General features: G+C 36.6%; 2 protein-coding genes and 1 pseudogene across 3 annotated transcripts; 2 read left to right on the top strand and 1 right to left on the bottom strand.

The window, feature by feature from the left end:
• Window positions 1-212: 212 nt before the first annotated feature.
• LOC113334870 (protein transport protein SEC23-like) lies at window positions 213-5,429 on the top strand. Of its 2 annotated transcripts, XM_026581095.1 has the most exons (13): window positions 213-1,287; window positions 1,373-1,546; window positions 2,003-2,164; window positions 2,430-2,572; window positions 2,815-2,890; window positions 3,035-3,210; window positions 3,313-3,394; window positions 3,622-3,699; window positions 4,083-4,244; window positions 4,333-4,596; window positions 4,704-4,808; window positions 4,893-5,046; window positions 5,137-5,429. In XM_026581095.1, exons 1-12 carry the CDS (start codon window positions 535-537, stop codon window positions 5,037-5,039), a joined length of 2,322 nt encoding a protein of 773 aa, XP_026436880.1. In that variant the 5' UTR covers window positions 213-534; the 3' UTR covers window positions 5,040-5,046; window positions 5,137-5,429. The 2 variants fall into 2 exon arrangements, with proteins under 2 accessions (XP_026436880.1, XP_026436879.1); XM_026581094.1 differs by having other exon boundaries at window positions 214-1,287; window positions 4,893-5,429.
• Window positions 5,430-13,269: 7,840 nt separating this feature from the next.
• On the top strand, window positions 13,270-13,930 carry LOC113334528 (annotated as a pseudogene).
• A 481-nt stretch (window positions 13,931-14,411) lies between these two features.
• Window positions 14,412-19,186, bottom strand: LOC113334429 (wound-induced basic protein-like). The gene is made up of 2 exons (XM_026580687.1): window positions 19,030-19,186; window positions 14,412-14,722 (listed from the first exon to the last, which is right to left on the bottom strand). Exons 1-2 carry the CDS (start codon window positions 19,095-19,097, stop codon window positions 14,653-14,655), a joined length of 138 nt encoding a protein of 45 aa, XP_026436472.1. The 5' UTR covers window positions 19,098-19,186; the 3' UTR covers window positions 14,412-14,652.
• Between the last annotated feature and the right edge of the window lie 6,280 nt (window positions 19,187-25,466).

The raw sequence follows: 25,466 nt of genomic DNA on the forward strand, positions 1-25,466 counted from the left end.
GAATATAAAAGTCAGATTTAAAAGAGAGATGAACTCCCGATGACAGAGAGCCATGGGTTTATTTTAACTGCCACGTAGACATCCCCATGACGGCACAAATCTTTCTGGTTTGAATTTTAGCTTAAAATTTAGAGAAACAAATGGAGTATAATACTCTGGAAGTCCAAATTTTTAGACTGCCCTTTTTGGGCCTAAAACCAAACTGATGAAAAGCATCGGGTGCATGGGGCCAAGTCTGATGTGACTATAAGCCAAGAGGTTAGCCTCTAATCGAGTATCGTAACCGCACATGCCTTAAGGACACATGGCCAGACCCACCTGCCCATGAATTTTTCTAATTTTGTGGCAAAACATGCAGAAACGTACGTCAATCGATGCCTCTTTTCTCATTTTCAGTTTCCAATCCTTCTCCATCTTTGAGGGAGGGTTTCCTCTCTTTCAGTTTCTTCCTCTCAATTCATTTTTTATTTATTTATATTCCTCCTCTGAAATAATAAAGAAAAAAACACCTAAATCAGTTTACATTCCCGCCAAATGATGGATGCAGGAATAATGGAAGGAGAAGGAGGAATAGATGGAATAAGAATGACATGGAATTCATGGCCAACGACAAAATTGGATGCAAACAAAATAGTAATACCAATAGCAACATCAATATCACCAATCAAATCTCACTCAGATATTCAAATATTACCATACATTCCTTTACGTTGTAAAACATGTTCATGTATTTTAAACCCATTTTCTCGTGTTGATTTCTCTGTTAAAATATGGATCTGTCCATTCTGTTTCCATAGAAATCAATTCCCACCTCATTATTCTCCAATGATTTCTGATATTAATCTTCCTGCTGAACTTTACCCACATTTTACAACTGTTGAATATTCATTTCCATCTCAAATCCCTTCTTGCCCTGTTTTCTTATTTGTTCTTGATTCTTGTATTATTAATGAAGAATTAGAATTTGTTAAATCTGCTATTAAACAAGCTATTACTTTACTGCCTGATAATGCCTTAGTTGGGTTAATTTCATTTGGCACACAGGTTCAAGTTCATGAATTAGGATTTTCTGATCTTTCTAAAGTTTATGTTTTTCGTGGTAATAAAGAGTTTTGTAAAGAAGAAGTTTTGGATCAATTAGGACTTAGTTCTTTTGGACAAAGAGGTATTGTTCCACCAAAGGCCGCTGGGAACTCAATTGATCATCAATTGAACAATAACAATAATATAGTTAGTATTAATAGGTTTCTATTGCCGGCTTCGGATTGCCAATACGCACTTGATTCGGTGAGCCTTGTTTATTAATCTATGCTTTCAAGAAAAAAAAATTGCACCAAGGTTGAGTTTTGATATTTGTAATTATGTAATGCAGGTATTAGATGAATTACAACCTGATCAATGGCAGGTTGAAACTGGTCATCGGGCATTGCGCTGCACGGGTGTTGCTCTAAATGTTGCAGCAGGTTTGGTAGGAGCTTGTTTGCCTGGCACTGGTGCACGTATTATAGCTCTAGTTGGTGGTCCTTGTACTGAAGGCCCTGGAACGGTAGGCATTGTCTCTGCTTACTCCATGTTCTTCTTGTATAAGTTGTACGGAGTTATAATGTGAGGACTCACCAAATCTAGAACTTCAAAATAAGGCGTGCTATGCATAATATTTATACAAAAGTAGGTTGCCTATGTTTTCCCTAATTAGCGAGATATATCCCCGCCCTTTCTGAGCACAAATGAACGAGCGATGACCTTCCTGTGGTCCAATTAGGAGGTACTTTGATGGACATATTGCTACTCTAGAATTTGAATACTTTGAGGTAACACTTTTGAGTGGTGTCGCTTGGTTTGAATTGAATCAATGAAACACAACATAGTAATTGCACTTTTCCTCATCGTGCAATCAAGTTCTATTTAGGTAGTGATCTAAAAATGATGCTCGAGTTACTTCGTAAATAATGCATTGATCTTTGTATTCTTATTAAATGGTTAAATTCTTAGTTATTTGCAGATTGTGTCTAAAGAATTGTCCGAGCCTATTCGTTCTCATAAAGATCTTGATAAGGATGCAGCACCACATTTTTACAAAGCTGTCAAATTTTATGAAAATCTCTCCAAGCAGCTTGTCAGCCAGGGTCATGTGCTCGATCTCTTTGCTTCTGCACTTGATCAGGTTCGCTGTTCATTTACTGAATCCGCTTTCATTTGATCTGCATGGTTCCGGCTTGTTTATAGAGCCTTCATGCTGCTTACTTTTACTTTTCCTACCTATTTTTACCACATAGAAACCTTTCTTAACAATTTCTATAATGTAACGAAGTACCCCTAATATTCCACATTATAGCTACATCTTGATGCATAGTGACGATTTTCATTGAGCATATTTCTATTTGGCACGAAGTAATTATATGCTTTTTGACATGGATTGGTTATTTTAGGTCGGAGTCGCAGAGATGAAAGTCGTCGTTGAAAAAACTGGTGGTTTAGTTGTATTGGCTGAAAGTTTTGGTCATCCTGTATTCAAGGACTCCTTCAAACGCATATTTGAGGATGGTGAACAATCACTTGGGCTTTCGTTCAAGTGAGTGAGTTTCCCTAGATATATATGACACTTCAACCTTTTGTAAAATGCTGCAAAATTCTGTTCAATTCAGTGGTACTCCAGTCCTCTAGAATGATAGTTTTTCCTTTTTTTCTTACATTCGTCCCCGTTCAAGTAACAGTCCTGGCACCTTGCCCATCGTATTCTTGAATGCACGGAATACTCGGTGATTATAGTGGGATAGTTGTATGATATGTAACTCGGTATGCTCTCCATTGCAGCGGAACCTTTGAGGTCAACTGCTCAAAGGATATCAAAATTCAGGGAATCATTGGACCTTGCACATCTTTGGAGAAGGTTTGCACTGTTCCAGTTTGATGTATAACAATATGATCTTCTGCTTCTCACTTGATGACACTGGATATCCAGTGTTCCACATAGACTTAGTTACTGTATTGTTTGCACGTCATTATTGTTAACTACTTAGAGCAACCTTTGCAGAAAGGATCCTCTTGTGCAGATACGGTCATCGGGCAGGGGAATACAACAGCTTGGAAGCTGTGCGGACTTGACAGAAGTACTTCGTTGACAGTTTTCTTTGATATTTCACCCACAAGTGAGCGGTTGAACAGTCTTGAAACTTCAAATTCGCAGTTCTATTTACAGTTCCAAACAAAGTAGGTCATGTGGTGAACTTAACTTACTTTATGACATTTTATTTTAGTAATCATTTTGTTCTCTTTTTTGCTGAATAACCATGGTCATACCTTTGGCTTTAGTTATCAGAACCCCGAGGGACAGCAAAGGCTTCGAGTCACGACTGTAGCAAGAAAATGGGTGGATAGCACTGCTAACCCAGAGGTTAGGTGAACAAATCAAAAATAATCTTTATGCTTAGTTTACTACCTTGAGATGTTTTTTTTAGGCTTTCTGGTATGCTGATATCCCTGGCTGCATTTACTTGTTGAGCTTCTGTTTTCTTGTTTGCATTTCCTTACCATACTTGGATGTAATATACTTTTTGAGCATTACATAACTACAATGGATGGAGAAATTGATTCTGATTCGAAGATATTATGCATCTTTAGGAATTGTTAGAAGGATTTGACCAGGAGACTGCTGCTGTTGTCATGGCAAGATTAACTTCACTGAAGATGGAGGAGGAGGTACTTTCCACATTTCACACACTTCGATCTTAAATTTACACTTTTACAATCCCGTGGTGTCATAATTTTCAGTTGACGAAGCTTTTTCTTTAATCAATGAGATTAACATACACATTTGGCATAAGGTGTCTGCCACATTTTGTGCAAGGAAAAACAAGTGGGCTAGGAACCAAGAATGTTGCTGTTTTTATAGCTTTGAACCAAATGGAGAATCTGGTTCCTTTTGATATGAATAGTGAATGCTATATAGAGGTTAACTTTCGGTACTTAGTTTGTCCAAATTGCTGCTTGGTTCCACTTTCTCCTGGAAGATTTTCTTCAACAAATTTGGTAAAAATAGCTGATGAGTTTGTAATGACCTTATTTGACTCTTTTCTATTCAGGAAGGGTTTGATGCTACAAGATGGTTAGATCGGTCACTCATCCGCCTCTGTTCTAGATTTGGTGATTACAGGAAGGATGATCCATCTTCCTTTATATTAAACCCTTCTATTTCGATATTTCCAGAATTTATGTTCAATCTACGTCGCTCACAATTTATACAGGTGTGGTACTGACTTTAAATAAATTTATGGTTGCTCTTTCTTTTCTTTTTATTCTATTGTTTGCTCAGTAAAATTCTTATTATTGTAGGTCTTTAATAACAGCCCGGATGAGACGGCCTATTTCCGCATGCTATTAAACAGGGAGAATGTCACTAATGCTGTCGTCATGATACAGCCTTCACTAATAGCATATTCTTTTAGTGCACCACCTGCTCCAGCATTGTTGGATGTAGCTTCAATTGCAGCGGACCGTATCCTCTTGCTGGATTCATATTTCAGTGTAGTTATTTTCCATGGACTGACAATTGCTCAGTGGCGCAACATGGGTTATCAAAATGAGCCAGAGCACAAGGTTTGTGCTTTTACTTTAAAGAGATGTAATTAGTGAGGTTTATGCATTTCTGTATGTGATTTTCCAAGATGCCTTTCAGTATTTATAAAGTAATTGCCTTTCTTCAGGCCTTTACGCTACTACTAGAAGCTCCTCATGAAGAAGCAAAATTGATCATAAAGGATAGATTTCCTGTCCCCCGATTGGTGGTTTGCGATCAACATGGCTCTCAGGTAAGTAACCTTGTCATGATAGTCGTCAAATGTCCCAGCCTTGAATTTCTCATTTTTAATCTTACAATGATGGCATTGCGTCAGGCAAGATTCTTGTTAGCGAAGTTGAACCCATCGGCTACATACAATACGGTCCAGGATGTAGCGGATGGATCAGATATAATCTTCACGGATGATGTCAGCCTGCAAGTTTTCTTTGAGCACCTTCAAAGGCTAGCTGTGCAGTCGTGAAAAGAAGGTAATGGAGTGGTCAGATACTCGTTTCGCTTGGTTGAATTCTCTCAAATGGGTTATGTTTGTCTCTTTCTTATATATTTTTGACAATTAGGGGATTCGAATTCATCTGTCAGCTGGATCCCCAGATAACACTGACTTTGTTCAGGAAAGTGTAAGACAGTTTTTGAGTATGTTTAGGGAAGAAAGTAGAGGACTGAGTTACAGTCTGGTTGAAGTTTATCATTTTATGTTACGTTGGTGCTTGTTTTGAAGCCTAAGGTCATCAAAGTTCAGAATTGATACACGCTTATATGTTCCCGAATTTTTAAGTTAAAAGAAAAGAGAGAAGATAATTGTATATTCTTGGTCATACAGTGCTGTTAACGATGTAGCATGTGTTGTGTATACTACTCATTCTTTCTTCTATTGACTTCTTCTATATTGCAAGTTTGCACTGGTCGTACACATACGTCAGTGCAGTCGAGTAGATTCAAGTTCAAAGATTCAAAGCCTGAAAGATTTCAAACTTGGAAACCAATCAGGCTAACACGATTGGATTATTGAATCATCTAGAATAAGTTAGGTGACTTCCACTCTTCCTCACATAGGAATAGATAGATCCTTCCTTCTGTTGGGAATGATCCTTGACTTGTATCCCCAGCTTGGCATTGCTTTATGATTTTACAAACAATTTTAGGAAACTAAGGGCCTGTTTGGTACAATTTTGAAAAACAGTTTTCAAAAATAGTATTCCACTGTTTTAAAAACATACCCTTTTTTCCTTGTTTTCATTTTCTAAAAATTGTTTGGTAAACTGTTTTTGAAAACAAGGAAAACCAACTAAATCGGATCAAATGTAAAGATTCGTCTAAGAGATAGTGATATTAGCCATGACTCACTTGCAGTCATTCCCCATCTCTTACTTTGTTCTGAAAAGAAGAAAAGAATAAAGAAAAGAAAAAAAGAGAAAACAATAATTTATTGTTTTCATTTTTTTGTTTTTAAAAACAGAAAACAGATAGAAAACATTTTCCGAAAATGTCCTTATCAAACGCGTTTTCTCCTGTTTTCTGTTTTCTCTGTTTTTAAAAACAGAAAACTGTTTTTGAAAACTATACCAAACGGGACCTAAAATTGCCTGTTGGTTTCAAATTCAGCTATGTGTATAGTTATATATATAGCTGAAGAAAGCACATTTCTATCCATTACCAAATTTGATCAAGCAAAAAGAGAGAAGATACGAAAAGAAAAGTGTACCATTCAAGTTTCACTAACCTGTTGAAATATACTCCATCCGTCCCACCATTAAGTGACCTATTTGGTTTTTAATTTTGTCCCATCATTAAATGACCTATATCACTAAATAAGGAGATATTTCTAAAATTACTCTTTTAATTGATTATAAGAAATATAAGAAATATGCATAATTTGATAGACATGTTTATATTCGTTACGTAGGTGTTTTAAAATGCTTTTCAATGGTATAAAGTTTGCGAACATCCGTGGTGTAGTTTGAGAGATAAATCATTTCAAAATTTTATTAATTATTATCCATAAGGATATAATTATAAAAAATGCTTAAAAATCTCTTTTTCCTTGCTTGTCTTAAAATTTGTGCAAATTTCAACTAGGTCACTTAATAGTGGGACGGAGAGAGTATTGAATTTCTTCTTAATTTTCTCCGGAGCTATGAGTGAGAAGGTGATGAGAGCTGTATGCTATGAAAATTACGGCGGTCGATCAGAGGGCATTCTTATTTTTGGTATATGCTACAGTATATCTTTGAAACGATGTCTCTGATTTTTTTTTGCCCAAGTATACATCTTACGGATGATAAACCTTTGAGAATTTTTGTAACTTTTGCAGCACATACAAAAGTTCCTATCCCTAAACCTAAGAAGGACGCGGTTTTAGTGAAAGTGGAAGCATCATGTAAATAATCCAAATCAGCACAAGGACTTTTATGTGGCTGATTTTATACCTTTTCACAACCTTCTAAAAAGACCTACTGTATATGTTTTGCAGTAACGGACATATCAGGGGGAGTGGTAGAGATTGGGTCAGATGTACAGTTCCAAGTTAGTTATAAAGTAGTTGGGGCTATTTTTTGTTTTCTCCCTTCCCAACATCGATAATTAGCGTTTCCTTCCCAAAAAGATTGAAATTAGTGAATCCTCATCTAGTTAGTTTTTCCATCCACTACTCGGTTAGCGGAATCATCGAAAATATACCCGTGGCAAAATTACATGCGTGTCATGTAAAGTTACCAAAATACCCTCATTTATTTCCATAAATTATACCAAAGACATAATCCCATTCACAACGAGATTGATTTTCATCGATTGATTTGTGAGCAACAGATACAGGAAAACCCAAAAACTATTACTATGAATTCTTGGGTTTGATTGATGAGAAGATGTTGATTAAAAGGAAGGAAGGAAGATTCAACTTCTTCATAATTGTCTCTTCTATTATCCATTTGAACGGTGTCAATAGCAACCCAAATCATATTGTTAAGAGTCATCCTGATGACTCTCCTAACAAGTCTCAACAACCAGGACTATGACTTCATATCATTCTAATATTCCTAGCCTATAATAACGGGTTGCAAAGCTATCCCTATTTGATATGTTCCTTAACAAACTTTGTAACCGTGTTGAGTAGAATATCTTGTTATAAATAAACGAGCTCTCCATACACATAAGGTGTGGAAGCATTCATCCTCATTATCATTGTCTAACTTGGTATCAGCCTTGATCCAAGCCATCTTCCGCAAAATATCAAAAAAAAAAATATATATCATCAGAAGATTCAGAACCCTAACAAAACAAAATTATGGCAGAAACCACAACTACTCTTCGACAGGTGCAGATTCATCACCTTGTCACTTTGAAGCACACAGAAACCAACCACATCCTATGGAAGGATCAATTCAAACCCATTCTAAAAGGGTATGATCTTAATGGATTTGTGGATGGAACAAAACCAGTTCCTGCTAGAACTTTACCTAACAGTGAAGCTGTAAATCCAGAGTTCACAGCATATGAACATCAGGACTCTTTAATTGTCGGATGGCTGAATTCCACATTAACATCAGAGGTTCTAAGCAATGTAGCCCATCTTACGACTGCAAAAGAAGTATGGGACAAACTCGAGTCTGAATACGCACCAAAAACATTTCATCATCAGATGAATCTGAAGAAGCAACTACACAACATGTCGAAAGGTAACAAAACACTAAAATCATATTTAAATGATGCTAAATCTCTTTTTGCTCAACTGGCAGAATCGGGCTGTGCTGTTACAACGAATGAGAAGAAGCAGGCTATCAGTAATGGCCTTAACCAAAGCTATGATACAATTGTCACTGCTTTAAGTACGGTTGAAAATATGGATATAGACACTTTTTATTCTCATCTTGTCACCTTTGACATGCGTCAAGAACAACAACTATCCCTGTTACAAACTCCAATTGCAAATGTAGCTGTAACTAACTCTGCATCTGGCTCCAGAGGAGGTGCAAGAAAATTTAATATCCAATATAGATCTCAATTCAACTACAATCAACCAAACTTTCCCCAGCAGCAACATCAACGGAATCCTCAGTTCATAAAAAAGTGTCAAATCTGTAAGAAAAAGGGCCATCTTGGAGACAAATGTTGGTTTCGCTATGAGAAATCAGCCAGCCAAACCAAACGCACTCCTGCAGCCTATATTGCTTTACCTGGTGAGCATGCAGAACATCAATGGGTGATGGATACAGGTGCTACTCACCATTTAACGGCTGATATGCGCAATTTGTCCATTCCACATGAGTACAATGGCACTGAACAAGTTCATGTGGGGAATGGTAATGCACTGGATATCTCCAATGTCGGTAATGCCTCTTTTACAGTTAATTCAAGAACTTTTAAGATGAATAATATATATCATGTTCCTAAAATCCAAACTAATTTGTTATCAGTCTCTCAATTCTGTAAAGACAATATGTCTACTTTGAATTTCACCCAAAATTTTTTGTTGTAAAGGACATGTGCACGGGGACACTGTTGCTGAGAGGCTTCACTAAGAATGGACTGTATGTTTTCGATGGATTTAAACTGCTGGAGAAAGCAATAAAACCGCAAGCACTGACTTCATCTACTCTACCTATATGGCACCAGCGTTTAGGTCATCCCATGCTGAGCATTGTGTCTAAAATTTGTCGTCAGTATTCCCTTCCAATAAAAAATAAATCTTTTGACTTATGTCATTCTTGCCATGTGAGCAAAAGCAAGAAGTTACCTTTTGTTCCTAGTAGTACTGTTTACACTAAGCCATTGGGTTTAATTGTGTCAGATATTTGGGTCTCTCCCTCTTTATCAAGAACTGGATTTCGGTACTATATATTATTTATGGATGTGTTTTCTCATTATACTTGGGTATTTCCTCTTGTTCAACGTTCTGATGCTCTGCAAACTTTCATTCTATTTCGTAAACAAATTGAAAACCTTACTGATTACAACATTAAAGTTTTTCAATCTGATAATGCACTTGAATATAAGAAATTCACTTCCTATCTCAATGATTCGGGGATCCAGCATCGTTTCTCTTGTCCACATACTTCACCCCAAAACGGCTTAGCAGAGAGACGTATCAGACATGTGACTGAGTCTGGTTTAGCTCTACTCTTCCATGCACATATGCCTACATCTTTCTAGGCAAATGCATTTGTCACTGCCTGTTATCTTATTAACAGACTTCCTAAATCTACTTTAGAAACGAAAACTCCATTAGAATTGATGTTCAACAGGCTTCCTAATTATTCCTTCTTAAAGGTGTTTGGCTGCTTAGCGTATCCTTTCTTGAGGCAATATAACAGCAATAAACTTGAACCGAGATCACTTTCTTGTGTATTTATAGGATACAACAATTCACATAAAGGGTACATGTGTTTCCATAGAGAATCAAACAGGATTTATATTTCTAGGCATGTTCGATTTGAGGAAAACTATTTCCCATTCTTATCTCTCAAGCAGCATTCTCCGGAGCCAAATCCAGGTATGGTAAACTCAAGCACAAGTGTTTTCTTTAAGCACCCTTTTCACAACTGTTGTATTCCTGTGCCTCAAAGTGATGTTCCAGAACAGTCCGGTGATCAACAAGCAAATGAGAATATCAGTGCTCCATCGCCAGGAGCGTCTTTTGCTGGTACATCAGATAATGCGGAGTCTCTTTCACCAGCGGGATCTCCAGCAAGCAATAACTCAATAGCTGAGTCTTCTCCACAAGCCTCAGCTTCTACTGCTCATGAAGACGTGCAGGGTGATAATGTCAGACATCCTGTGGTAACGCGGTCAAAGTCTGGTATACATAAGCCCATCCAGAAACTGTGCCTAACAGCTTCTAAACACCCGTTAGCTGATGACGACTTTATGGAACCCACATGTTTTTCAGCTGCAAGAAAAATTCCAGAGTGGAGAAGTGCGATGGATATCCAGATAAATGCATTGATTCGAAATGGTACTTACTCTCTTGTTAAATACGAAAAAGGAATGAATGTTGTGGGTTCAAAGTGGGTGTATAGGGTAAAGCAAAACCCAGACGGTACTATTAACAAGCGAAAAGCTCGTTTGGTTGCCAAGGGTTATACACAACAGCAGGGAATTGACTATGGTGAAACATTCTCGCCGGTGGTTAAACCTTGTACTATCCGGCTTGTGTTGTCTATTGCTGTGATGCGCAACTGGGTATCAAGCAATTAGATGTGGAAAATGCATTTCTGCATGGTGACTTGGAGGAGGATGTATATATGCAGCAGCCTCACGGTTATGTGGATGAATCATATCCTAACCATGTGTGCAAACTGCACAAATCCCTCTATGGGTTCAAACAGGCACCGAGGGCATGGTTCTCTAAGCTAAGTAATTACTTAATTCAGTTGGGGTTCAAGGGATCTATTGCTGATAGTTCTCTTTTTATTCGTCATTCTCATAATAACACTTTATATGTTCTGGTATACGTCGACGATATTATTGTAACTGGTTCAAGTACTGCTCAGATTTCCACGTTGCTTGAGGATCTTGCTGCTGTGTTTGCCCTAAAGGATTTGGGTGATTTGTCTTTCTTTTTGGGATTAGAAGTGCTTAGAAAGGGGAATGAATTAATTCTTACTCAACGTAAATATATAACGGACCTTCTGCGCAAAACGAAGCTGGATGGAGTTAAACCGGTGAACACTCCTTTGGCAGTCAATGCAAAAATCCTGAGGCAAGGTTCTACAAGATTTCATGATTCCACATTGTATCGAAGTGTTGTTGGTGCACTTCAATACCTGCATTTAACAAGACCTGACATCTCTGTTGCTGTCAATAAGGTGTGTCAATTTATGCATGACCCTTATGACGAGCATTGGGATCACGTAAAAAGGATTATTCGATATCTCAAAAATACAATTGATTATGGTTTGCATATCCGTCCGTCAAAGGATTTTTCGTTGCAGGTCTACACTGATGCGGATTGGGCTGGGAGCCTGAATGACAGACGATCTACGAGTGGATTCTGTGTATACTTTGGGGGAAACTTAATTTCATGGAGTGCAAGGAAGCATAAAACGGTATCAAAGTCCAGCACTGAAGCGGAATACCGTGGCATTGCTATTGCCACTTCTGAAATAATATGGATCCAATCTTTACTTCAAGAACTGGGTGTGCAGTCCTCACCACCTATCCTTTGGTGTGATAATTTAGGGGCAACATATTTAACCTCTAATCCGGTATTCCATGCACGTACTAAACATATCGAAATAGACTACCATTTTGTTCGTGAGCGGGTAGCGGCAAATCTACTCAAAGTCAGGTTCATCAGTTCAAGAGATCAAGTCGCTGACATCTTCACTAAAGGTCTTCCGGCACCCAGGTTTCATATACTTCGAGGCAAGTTGCAACTTCTCCAGCTACAGTACAACTTGAGGGGGGATGTTAAGAGTCATCCTGATGACTCTCCTAACAAGTCTCAACAACCAGGACTATGACTTCATATCATTCTAATATTCCTAGCCTATAATAACGGGTTGCAAAGCTATCCCTATTTGATATGTTCCTTAACAAACTTTGTAACCGTGTTGAGTAGAATATCTTTTTATAAATAAACGAGCTCTCCATACACATAAGGTGTGGAAGCATTCATCCTCATTATCATTGTCTAACTCATATGATCCCTAACTAGGTTGAATGAAAGAGAATTGTTCTTCCCCTTTTCTCTTAATTCAGCCCCATTTTTCTCTACTGCTGTATGAATCCAAGCTATTGTTTGTTACGACTTGGAGAATGGAGAGATTCAGACCAATTAATTTGAGAGAATCATTGAAGAAGACTAAGATTTAGAGATACAGAATCAATGAAGAATATGGGTTTTGATTCTGGTGATGTAGTCAAGAATCAGTGAAGAAGAATCGACGCTGCCATGAAAGGAATGGATGGGTTTGTCCTGAATTTGATGTTGCCGCAGTGCGTCTGAGAAGAAGTTTCTGAAATTGGGCGATTTTTTTTTACAATTGAATCGATACCTGTATCTGCTTCTACATCTGTAGTATGGGTTTTCACCGATGGAGGCGGTAGTGCTTGATTTGAAGATGGTGCTGATAGGTTTTTGGGTTTTTCAATTTTCAAATCAGGATTCTTCAATTTTAAGGAAGAACATGATTTTGGTTTTTCTTAATGAAGTTTTTTTTCTGTTTTGTTTTGCAGATTTTGGTTTTTCAATTTTATGCCTTCTTCAAATCTCTAAAGACGATATTAATTGTTTCGACATTTTTATACGCCGTTTAAAGAAGAAGAGAAAGCTAAACGAGGTGAAGGGAAAGGTAATGGCGTACTGGTGCCAGAGGAGGAGGAGAACATGTGGTGTGGTATTTTTAGAGGGTATTTTGGGAAGATCACGAAACAGATGTACAATCTACGCCAGGCGTGCATAATCTACGCCACGCGTGCATAATTGCTAACTCAACTAATCGAGCAATGGATGAAAAAACTAACTGAGGGGAGGATTCACTAATTTAATCTTTTTGGGAGGAAACGCTAACTAGCGATGTTGAGAGGGGAGAAAACACAAAATAGCCCAAATAGTTGCCATGCTCACCTATACTGTGAGGGTTCTTACCCAGCAATTGCGTTTTTTTAATTTTTTTGAGGAGTTCGTGTTTTTTGCAGGTCTTCTCAAACTCACAAATATATTTTTTAATACTAAAATCTAACTTGATGGCAGTATGGAGGAATATGCAGTTGCTCCTGCAAAGCTAACAGTAAAAAGGCCTGAAGAAGTGTCAGCTGTTGAAGGCGCTGGTCTACCCCTAGCAGGACTTACTGCATTACATGTCTTAACCATTCTCGGACAAGGCAGCTAATGTTTTAGTCATAGCAGCCTCAGGTTGAGCAGGTCATTACGTAGTTCAATTAGCAAACCTTGGAAATAAGCGGGATTAAACGTTAATTTCTACTGGAAATAATCATGTGACTGCTGCGTGTGGAGCTCAAAACATCAAGCTTCTAAAGAGTTTGGGTGCAGACGAAGTTCTAGACTACATAAAAGACGGTAAAATGTTGAGGAGTCCATCAGGGTGCAACTATGATGTTGTAGTAATAAACTGTGCCACAAGTAAAATCGCATGGTTAACATATAAGCAAAACCTCTCTGACCAAGGAAGAGTTGTGCATCTTAACCCTGACGGTAAGACAATGATCAAGGCTGCTTCTTTGAAGCTCAGCTGCTCCAGGAAGAAGGTTACGTCGTTGATGATATTCCCCAAGAAAAAAGAAGACCTAGAATTCCTTGTTGAATTGGTTAAAGAAGGCAAGTTCAAGACTCCAAGTATACTTGCAGAGGCAGAACAAGCTCATGCTACTGGGAAGATCGTCGTAGAACCATAAAACGCAAGAGATTCGGATGAATTCAAGCTGACAAACATGGAAAAACTTGTACAGTCTAGACAGCTTTGTGAAATTCGACGACATGGCAACTAATTTCCCAATATTAATAAAATTGAACGGTTTAATCAAGCAAGAAGTGACCAATGTGGTTCAATGGTTATCACGAGCAGAAGACTTCATGTGTTTTGAATTCCAAGTGTCTCACATAAAACGAAATTGAGGTTTGAATATTGTGATTATTATCAAAAACAAAAAAAAAACGAAATTGAGGTTTGAATATTGTGATTATTATCAAAAACAAAAAAAAAAAACAAAAAATGACAGCGAACATAATTATTTTTAATAACAACATAATTAAAAAACATAATGACAGTATTATTTTTAATTATGCAACCTCTGCCATAATTATTTTTTTCTTCAACAACATAGAAGCGGGACTTCAACTTTTAATAAGTTAGAAGCTCTAATACTGCAACAACAATTAAAGGATTCATGGAGCATAAGCACTCAAATTATACTTAATGATCAAAGTTGGAACTACATTACCAGGCATTTACTTTCAAGGCCATGAATCCAAAAAGGGTCTATTACAAAACACCAACAGAAAAATCCAGATACAAAATAGATAGTGTTTTAGCTATTATAGAATCCAAAAAGAAGAAAAAAATTTGCTACATCGTTCACGCGTCTCACATACTACTGTACTTATTACTGCTTGTTCATTACTCATTCATCACAGGCTTGTTTTCGTTGGCCTTTGGTCTCTGCTGTTTAGGCTGGTCTTCCATTCTCCTGGAAAGTAAGAAGAAATTGCAATCAGAAGAAGATGTATGAACCAAAATGAATACTGATATTTTATGTAGTTTAACAATGTTTTCCAACCATGCCTTTCTAATTCTTAATCAGTACACAAAAAAAAATACTTATACTAATTAGACAAAGCTGTCTTGCTAAGGTTATATAAATGAGGCCTGGCTATATTGAAACTTAGAACCAAGCAAGGAACAACAGCCAACACAATGAAATTTTACCAAAACAAATACTAAAATATGCACCAAGTAGAGAGGGTTGGAACTGTAACTAAATAATTATGTGCTCTCTATTCCACAGAGCTTTAGACCAACATTAGTGGATGCTCTGCATCAATTTCTGAAGGGTTTGAAGGCTAGAGACAAGAAGAATCCTGAGTATGGAACATGACAGCATATAGTCGCTCTGACCCTTAAAACTTAGTAGGAATTATCAATAGGTACTAATATAGTAGTCTTAGTTAGTGGCAGGTCCACCCACTAAAGCCCAGTAATCAGAGGTCCATAATTAAAACAAAAAAAGAAAATGGACCCAATTTTTTAAGCCTAGGTCCTGTACACGTGCGGAACACATGAAACGTATTATTATAATTCCCAAAACACCCTCGAGTATATAAAACACAATAATGTGATTCATTTATGTAAAACACTAAAATAATCAAAACCCTCTTTTCATTTTCCTTTAAACCTTTTCTTTCAGAAACATCTCCTCCTCCTTCTCGAGGGTTTTCCTTCCCAGTTCTCAGATTTTCTCTTTAATGGCGGCCGGTTAAACATTGTGATTCCAGATATAAGCTGTTTCTACACTAAACAAGTCTCTCGATCTTCACTGCTGCTTTTCTTTCTACTAGTGCTTCCAATTAATCGCTCTGTCTTGGTAAGTCAACACTTCAGTTTAGTAATCTTTGCTTGAATGTACAATTTTTACATAATCACTTGAATTATCTTGATCTTGCATTGTTTGGTGATTTTTTCGATCTGTACATATATATGGTCCTTTTTGATGTTTGATTTTTCGATCTCCATGCTTTATTAGTTTATTTTCATGAAAATAGGTCAGATCTAGATGGATCCTCACATTTTTTGTTTATTTCGTTATGAGATTTGCCTATACTAGTTTCTTTTTGTTAGTTTTAGATTTTTTTTCACTTTGTTTTTCTTTATGAACCATCAATACATATATGATGTACTGGTAGTTTTTGATGAAAATAGTTCAGATCATGCTTGTTTGTTGTTAGAAATTGTTTGGATCAGCAGTACATATATGGAATACTGATAAAAATTGCTTTAATTTTGTTGTATTTATAGTTTTTTAATTTTTTTTGCTTGATCTAGAAGTACATATATGCAATACTGAGATATAACTGTTTTGATTTTGTTGTATTTGTAGATTTATAAGTTTTTTTTGACATGCAGTTGATTTTAACTTATGAATCATAGGTACATATATGGAATACTGAAAAGAACTTCCTTAATTTGATTATCTTTTTGTTTTTCGCTTCAAAACCACGCTTGTTTGTAGATTCAGATGTTATTATCCACAAGTACATATGTCAGATACTGATATGAAGTGCTCTTTGTTGTGTTTGATTCATAGTTTTGTCACCTTTTTAATCTTATCCTTCAGTAAGTATGTTAAATACGGTAATATGTCTTTCGATTCTCTTATTTTTCATAGATCTGTCGCCTATTCTTGTCATGCAGTTGATTTGTAATTCAAAAATCTTTAGTACATATGTCACATAGTGATAGTAAGTGCTTTTTGTTGTGTTTGATTCAGTACGTGTGTGAAATACTGAAATAGATTCTAGTTTTGTTGATGTGTTTTACGCGATACGTATTCATATACAGGTTTGTACTCGCCATTTTGCAGGTACAACCATGGTTTAATTTCTCTCCTTTTGGTATTGCTTCTTTTTCTCCCGCTGATGTACCTATGAAATCCATGAAAAGTAGATTACTGTGTAGAATAGGCTTTCATTGGTGTTTCCTTTTGCCGTGTGTTGTTTTTGCTGCTCAAAACCACCGTTACTCCATTGGTACTGCCTTTTGGTATTGCTTCTCAACCATATGTATCAAACGACATCAAAGTTGGCTGGGAGACAACCGGCCGTTGATGATGAGCATATGGAGTTGGTACTATGGTGTTGAGCTGTTAATATTGAACTAAAGCCCCAACTGCTATGGAGTTGTATTAGCCAATACAGAGGATCTGCTGCCTCGTGATCTACTCCCTTGAATTTACTTTTGATTTCTGGAAGTTATTTAGAGTAAAAAATTTTTTACTAATAATAAATAAAAAATCTTCCACTGGTATTTTATTTAGAGCGTTATGAATAAGAAAGAAATCACAGGAAACAACTAATAAGGAAAGGATATATAACCATTAATATCATGACTGCCAGAAGGTTATTTGATTAGAAGAAGATATATATCGTATATCCATTTAGGGAATATGTACTATATATGTCGATTTGACTGTCCTTGATTGGATATTTTCCAATTACTCATCATAATATCTTTATTGAGATCTCCATTTATATTTTAGATGTTAAATTAATGTCTCATGCGTTTCAGGTTCGGCTCTTCTTAGATTTGATTAAGCTACTGCTGATAAAAAATTTCTCATTATGTGGTAACAATCGACAGGTAAAATCATTGATAACCTCCCATGGTAATTTGAATTTAATTACACCCCTTTTAAATTCTTTATGGCTATGATTGAGGAAAACTACTAATGTTAGCTTCGGGGTAAAGCGCAGCTTATGCTGTAAATGTCTTCTCATTGTTGATACTAATGTTTTTTTTCTTTTTCTTAATGTATTAACTGTTGTGTATTAGATGCTTTGGATTAATGGCAGGGGCATCAAGAATGCCAATTATGTGCTTCCAGTTTAGTTTTTTGGTTGTCGATTAACTGTAAGAAACTAGCAAAAAAAAAACATAGTTGCACGACTTATTTCAGCAGAAGTAATATAGTTTTTCAGTTATATTATGACTGGATTTCTATGAGATTGCTGCTTTTGTTGACCAGACTTCGATGTATTTCTGCAGGATTTATTGGTGGAGACCGCAACAGAGCAGGATGGCTCAGTCAGTAATATCACCGTGCAGCCCACAGTTTTTCAGGTTCATTAAATTATGGATTTATTGGTGGAGACCATTTGTCGTGCATTATGAGTTTTATTTGCATTGGTTTGTATGGTTCCTCAAATTAGACTCTGTATGTTTGGGCATAAGTTATGGACCCTATGATGAACGTTTTAATTTTTGTGTGTCTGCAGGAATTGACACTAGCAGTACGTAAAGCGAGTCAATCTATATGCAGTTAAGAAGAAAACGATAATAGAAGATCCTTGCTTTGCCCCCAGAAGCATGGCAATACAGTCGAAGAAAAATTATAATCATCACAATGTATGTGATGTAATACGTTTTCTAATTTATTTATCATTGATTCTTACAGATTTGTACTCTACCTGGAAGCAGTGCAACAAATATGTACTCGAATTTGTAATCATTCAGATATATAATCGGATTTGTAAGCAGTACGACAGATATGTACTCAGATTTCTAAGCAGTGCGACAGATATGTACTCAAATTTGTAAGCAGTGCGACAGATATGTACTCAAATTTGTAAGCAGTTTAGCAAATATGTACTCGAATTTTTAAGCAGTGTACCAGATATGTACTCAAATTTGTAAGCAGTGTAGACACACACGTTTGGTAGTAATGGGCATTATGGACATTTCCATGTTTTAATTAATTTTGGACCTCCGGATAAAAAAAAAATCCGGTTGGACCCTACTATAAATAACTATATGGGCCTAGGACCAAACAAGAAATTTTCCTAAAACTTAATCACTATATTTGTGCATGATGCAAAACATAAAACCCTGCATAAGAAAAAGGTAGCAATCTGATAAAAAAAAAAAGACAAAAGGTAGCAACTAAAATTAGGGATTTCCAAATTATTGCTAAAAATCAAGATAATATTCATAGATTCCAAAAGTTTCACCACATAAGCTAAAGCAAAAACAGGTATAATTTCTATTAAAAAAACAACAGGCATAATCCAAATAAAATAAAATAAAATATCAACAAACAAACTGATCTATATATAAACCCTAGTAAAGCACAAAATCAGGATATCAATAATAAGATGGAATTTCTCTAGCAAACATAACATAATATAACAAAGACAATCCAAAAAGAAAATCATAAAAATGGAACCCTAACTACGAAGAGATGACATATTGAAAAAAAAAGTAAAGAGAGGATAGATATACTACCTTTTATCCGCTCCTCCTTTCTGGCTGAGGAAGGATCTGAAGAGAGTTGAATTCACGTTGTAAATCATCTTTCTTGGTTATGTTGTTCGGCTGTGGTTTGTTGCTGTTTTTGCAGAAACCCTAGAATCCCAATTTACTAAGCTTCGGCGGTTGAAGGGGTATATATAGCGAACAAATGTTGATTCTGTGCTACTTAATATTAGATGTAATCCTCTTATTTACGGTTCCAAATGGACTCTATCGATATCCAAAGTCTTATATGATATTGGCGTAAATTATTTATCCAGCCTTCCTTTAGGCGTCGATAAGTGGTGTTTTTTCATCTGGGTGCAAATAGTACTATAGTTCTGGATGGGCTCAGCAGCTCGTGGGTCGGACCGTCTGTTTGTTTTCGCTGATTTGCGATCTGGCTCTACCGGAGTAAAATGCCTGATAATTTATTCGACAGTGTTCCCTCCCAGATTTGGCTCATCTCCCAATGGCTGGCACATTTTGTCACTTGATCCTTCAGGTTAGCAAGGGGTTTCATTTAACAGATTTTTTTTTGACGATGTGCTCTCTCTCCTCAAAGGTTTGCGTTCCTTCCCTTTCTACCCACCATGGGTACGAATCATCAAGGTAATAACAGAGCATCATGGGCATCGATTGATGGAGGATCAAGTTCAGGCATTAATGATAGGAGAGTATCAACTACTAAGCCAGTACAAGCAATTTTCAATGGAACAACATCAACAGTTATTGCAACAGGGGCAAAACAATGCATCTCTGTAGGAAACAAATCTTTTGAAATAGCTAAAATGAAGCAAAATGTAGAAATAATGGCATCAATCAAGGAAATCAACAAGGGGTTCAAGGAATTTATCATTTCTCTAGCGGCCTTTGAATGGATCAGTTCAATCCTTGAGCAGGAGTCTTCAACTTTAAGAGAAAAACCAACATATTGGAGTTTTACCAAAAACAATGATCAGCTTTCTTTAGTCAGAAATTTCTTTGGAAAGGGTGAAATGCTTAAACTAACTAGGTTCGGCTCCAATAAAGATCCCGCACAAGTTTGTTTCTTTCCTGCTGGTGAAGAAGGCAGAGGTTGGCTGAATTTCGCTGAAGCAATCAAATTTTTCTTGGGTATGGCTACAATTTTCCAACCTCCTCCTATGCCGTCTAATACTTCAACACCCAAAGTTCAACATCCAGTACGCTTTAACAACAGGTGGAAGGGAGCCTTAATATGCGAGATTCAAGATAAGTTCATCCCATGGACCAGAGTAGCTTAACTAATGAAATCAACCTTCAAGTTGCAAGGGTCGGTATCTTTATCTCCCATCACAACAGCCAAAACTCATGCTCTATTCTTTGCTGATTCAGAGCAGAAAAGGAAGGAAATCTTATCCAAACAAGAATGGGTTATGAATGATGTTAAGATGAGAATTGTTGAATGTAATAACCTTGAACTAGGTTAATGGTGATCTTGTTATTAACAGAGATAATAATCTCAAAAAGTACATAACAAGAGAGTTGTACTAGTGTTTATATAGCACATTGATAACAGTTATTGACAGACTGTCACACAGAAACTAGTGGCCATGATTCACAGACAAGAAAAGTGTACGAACATAAAAGTGTGTGAACCAAACGAATACAACTTATCCTACACTGCTTTAATCTCTTAACCTGCACCACTGTATAACTCTGATCTAATCTGTGCTATTATCCCCCCTCAAGCACAAGGTAGGAGAGACTACCTTGAGCTTGGATCTGAGCATAGATAACCTTGGACCATGCAATCCTTTGGTGAAGATATTTTCCACCTGATCTAGATGAAACATAAATACATCAAGAGCTTTGTTGTGAACAAGTTCCCTAACAAAATGATAGTCTAGGTGAACATGTTTCATCTTGGAGTGTAAAACTGGAATTGATGCCAAGGATATGGAACTTATGTTGTCACACCCAAGTCTTGGAATTGCAGGAAGTGAAAAGTGCAAATCATTCAGTAAGTAACAGATCCAAACAACTTCAGAAGCACTATGAGCCAAAGTTCTATATTCAGCTTCTATGGAGCTCCTGGATACAGTAGATAGTTTCTTGGAGGACCAGGAAATTGGATTATCACCCAAAAATATGCAGTAGCCACCAGTGGATCTCCTATCATCAATATTTCTCGCCTAGTCAGCATCTGAGAATCCAAGAAGAAATGAAGATCCTCTGCTGAATTCAATACCATGACTGATGGTGCCTTTAATGTATCTCAATATCCTCTTAGATGCTGCAAGATGAGTTTTAGTTGGTTTTTGCATATGTTGACACACTAAGTTGACTGCATAAGAAATCTCAGGTCTTTTCCATGTAAGATAGTGTAGAGCACCAACAATGGATCTGTACTCTGTTGGAATGTCAAGTAAGGTGCCATCTGATTTAGAGAGTTTACAGCTTGCTGCAATAGGTGTGCTGGAAGGTTTGTCCCCTTCCATATTGGTTCTTTGTAACATATCAATATCATACTTTATTTGACTCAGAAATAAAGATGATTCAGTTCTCTGTACCTCAAGCCCCAAGAAATAATGTACATCACCCAAATCTTTCTGAGGAAACTTTTCTTGCAAAGCAGATATAACAGTTTGAAGGAAAATTGAATTAGAGCATGTAAGAAGAATATCATCCATATAGACTAAAGCTACTGAAACTTGATCACCCATTTTGTGAACAAATAGAGAGGTATCCGCAATGGAGGGAACAAAGTTAAATGTTGTAAATGCATTCTTGAGCGTCTCATACCAGGCCTTATGTGCATGTTTCAAACCATAGCTAGATTTATGAAGCAAGAAGAGATGATTTGGCTTATCTGGATCCAAAAATCCTGGTGGTTGGCTCATGAAGACTTGTTCCTTGAGATCCCCATGAAGAAAATCTTACTTACATCTAGTTGATGTATTTTCCAATTATATTGAACAGCCATGAGGAGAACAATTCTGATAGTTGTTGGTTTAGCCACTGGACTAAAAGTTTCATAAAAATCTATACCTTCTTGTTGATGAAAGTCCTTAGAAACCAGTCTAGATTTATGTTTATCTATAGTTCCATCTGGATTTTGCTTCACTTTAGATACCCACTTGCAGCCAACCACATTCTGATCTGGTGAAGGAGCAACTAGTGACCATGTACCAGCATCTTGCAGTCCATTATATTCATTATTGAGGGATGGAAGCCACACAATGCTCTTCTTTGCTTGTCTCACATTAGCAGGTATAGTAGTATCACATAACAATGCAGCAGTTATAGGATGCTTAGTAGCATAATAGGATTTAGGTTTATGAATGTCATGTTTTCTTTTAGTTACCATGCAATGATCATTAATAAGAATTGGGTGTTGAACTGAATGAGTGGCAGTGGAAGGAATATCATGAGTTGAAGAAACAAATGGAGATGAGGAAACAGATGGAGATTGTGTATTGGTAATAACAGAAGTTAATGGCAAAGATGTATCTGAAATAACAGAATGGGAAGATGAGAGTGTTGTATGATAAGGAAAGACAGATTCATTAAATTGAACATGCCTAGAAATATACACTCTACCAGAAAGTGGATCAAGGCATTTGTAGCCCTTATAGGATTGACTATATCCAAGAAAAACACATTGTTTGCTCCTAGGTTCTAGTTTTTTTTTTGTGTATAAGGTTTTAGCCATGGAAAACAGGCACAACCAAAAACTTTAAGAAAAGTATAATCTGGCTTTTTGTGAAACAAGGACTCAAATGGAGAAGTAAAGCCAAGTGACCTGGTAGGAAGTCTACTAATGAGATAATTGGTTGTATGAAATACATCAACCCAGTATTTAATAGGTAAACCAGATTGTTTAAACAAAGTTCTAGCAACACCAAGAATGTGCTTATGTTTCACTTCAACAACTCCATTTTGCTCTGGAGTATGTGGGCATGTCATTTCATGATGAATGCCTTTAGAAAGAAAAAAAAGATTCTAGTGCATTATTTACAAATTCTCCTTCTCCATCACTTCTAATGCACTTAACAGATTTAGATACAAGATTTTCAACATAAGAAACAAAGTTAATGAACACTTGGTTAAAATCAGATTTATTCACTAATGGGAAAATCCAACAGAACTTGGTGTAGTCATCTATAATATTAGCATAGTAATATGACCCCGAAACAGAACCAACAGATGATGGTCCCCAAATATCCATGTGCAACAACTCAAGAGGATGAGAAGAATAGAAACTAGACACTTGAAATGATAATTTTTGACTTCTACAGGTTTTACATTCATCACAAAAGAAAGGTTTTCTAGACAAATTACAAATGTGAAGTTGTTGTTTGAGTTTCTGAAGTGTTTGAAAGGATGGATGGCCAAGTCTCCTATGTAGAATGGTGATGTCAGGAGCTTGAGCAGAAAAAGCTTGAGTAGAGGTGTTGAATTTGATAGAATAAAGACCATTTTTATGTGGTCCTTGCAAAAAAGTCCTCCCAGAGGTCATATCCTTCACAGTGAAACCATGAGAAGAGAAGGTTATCTTACAATTATTATCAGATGTAAATTTATGGACAAAAAGTAAGTTGTGAGAAGCATTTGGAACTAGAAGAATGTTATTCAGATGAAAGGAATGATTATTAGCATGTTTATTAGAAGTTCCTAGGTGTGTAATATGCATACCTTGACCATTTGTTGTAGTTATCTCTTCAGAGCCTTCAAATGGAGTAGATTCAGTAAGAGAAGTAGGATCTGAAGTGATATGTTGATTGGCACCACTATCAACATACCATTCATCATCAAAAATATCAGCAACAGCAAGCATTTCTTTGAGATTTGATGGTGGTTGTCTTCCTTGATAGGAAAAATTCAATCTTTGAGTGCAATTTGGTGCTAAGTGGCCTTTGATGTTACAAAGCTGGCATAGTTGCTCATCTGAATTACCAATACTTCTACCAGAAGTATACTGTGAGAAAATTGTTGGATTTGGAAACCTACCACCTCTAAATCCTCCTTTATTTCCCCTTGAAGAATTTCTTCTTGAGAAGTTTCCACCTCTAAATCCTCCTCTATGATTATAGTTGGTATTCACAGCAAAAGCTTTGACCTCATAAGCAGATCTATAGCAACAAATTATGTAATTCCTGTGCTGTAACTGGTGGATTTCTGATTCTAATTGAAGTAGCAAAAGATGCATAATTTGAAGATAGTCCTGAAAGAATTCTTACCGCCAATTCACTGTCTGACACAGGACAACCAGCAGCAGCAAGTTGATCTTGAAGTTTCTTGACTTCAACAAGAAAAGTAGAGAAAGAACCAATAATCTTCAAAGTCTGGAGTTTGGTTCTCAACTGAATAGCATGTGTTGCAGAAGTTTGAGAAAATCTGGCATTAATAGCTCTCCACAATCCGGCTGAAGTATCAGCACCAGCAGCATAACAAATCACAGAATCATAGACAGTCGACTGAATCCACAGAATAAGTGTTGAATCTTCAGCTTGACAGAGAGTATATTGAGGATTGATAACATCATCAGTAGCTCTTGTACGATTGGTATACATTGGAGGACAAGGATATGATCCATCTACATACTCGAGAACTTGAAATTTACGAAATAAAGGTAACATGAGGGATTTCCAGGTGAGGAAATTATCATCCTTAAGTTTGAGAGGAATGATGTTAGCAATGGTGTTGAGAAGAAAATTGGAAATACGAATATGATCCATAATCAGATCTGAGAAATTGATGAAAAACTGATGAAGAAAAGATGTAAAGAATGAGATTAAGATCTATAAACTCAAGAAACAAGATCAAGAACCTGAGAATTCAAGAAAGAACGGAGACCAAAAAGGCAAAAGCTGAATCAAAAAATCTTCATTTAGCAGAAGAACAAAGGATTGGATCGAGAACTCTGAGTCTGATACCATAATAACTTTGAATTAGGTTAATGGTGATATTGTTATTAACAGAGATAATAATCTCAAAAATCACATTACAAGAGAGTTGTACTAGTGTTTATATAGCACACTGATAACAGTTATTGACAGACTGTCACACAGAAACTAGTGGCCATAATTCACAGACAAGAAAAGTGTACGAACATAAAAGTGTGTGAACCCCACGAATACAACTTATCCTACATTTCTTTAATCTCCTAACCTGCACCACTGTATAACTCTGATTTAATCTGTGCTATAATGCTATTAGAATGGGCACCTGACGCCAATAGTATCAAATCACAAGGAGCTAATATTCCAAAACCAGTTTGGCTTATGATTCATGGAGTTCCACTCCACATTTGGAACTTAAAAACTTACAGGAAATTAGGCAAAATGTGGGGTGGTATTATTTCTTCTCATGCAAATTCTTTGAACGGTGTAGATTATTCTGCTATCTACTTACAAGTTGCAGGTCCAGTAAACTCTCCGGTTGAATACAAAATGATGTGTATAGAA

This window comes from Papaver somniferum, unplaced genomic scaffold, assembly GCF_003573695.1.
Source record: "Papaver somniferum cultivar HN1 unplaced genomic scaffold, ASM357369v1 unplaced-scaffold_137, whole genome shotgun sequence".
Taxonomy (NCBI): domain Eukaryota; kingdom Viridiplantae; phylum Streptophyta; class Magnoliopsida; order Ranunculales; family Papaveraceae; genus Papaver; species Papaver somniferum.

Excerpts from the sequence above, each read along its gene's own strand:
- LOC113334870 (XM_026581095.1), top strand. The coding sequence starts at position 535 with ATGATGGATGCAGGAATAATGGAAGGAGAAGGAGGAATAGATGGAATA. Across the intron at positions 2,891-3,034 it reads CTTGCACATCTTTGGAGAAG|AAAGGATCCTCTTGTGCAGA; the intron begins GTTTGCACTGTT and ends CAACCTTTGCAG. Across the intron at positions 3,395-3,621 it reads ATAGCACTGCTAACCCAGAG|GAATTGTTAGAAGGATTTGA; the intron begins GTTAGGTGAACA and ends ATGCATCTTTAG.
- LOC113334429 (XM_026580687.1), bottom strand. The coding sequence starts at position 19,097 with ATGATTTACAACGTGAATTCAACTCTCTTCAGATCCTTCCTCAGCCAG. Across the intron at positions 14,723-19,029 it reads AAAGGAGGAGCGGATAAAAG|GAGAATGGAAGACCAGCCTA; the intron begins GTAGTATATCTA and ends CTTACTTTCCAG.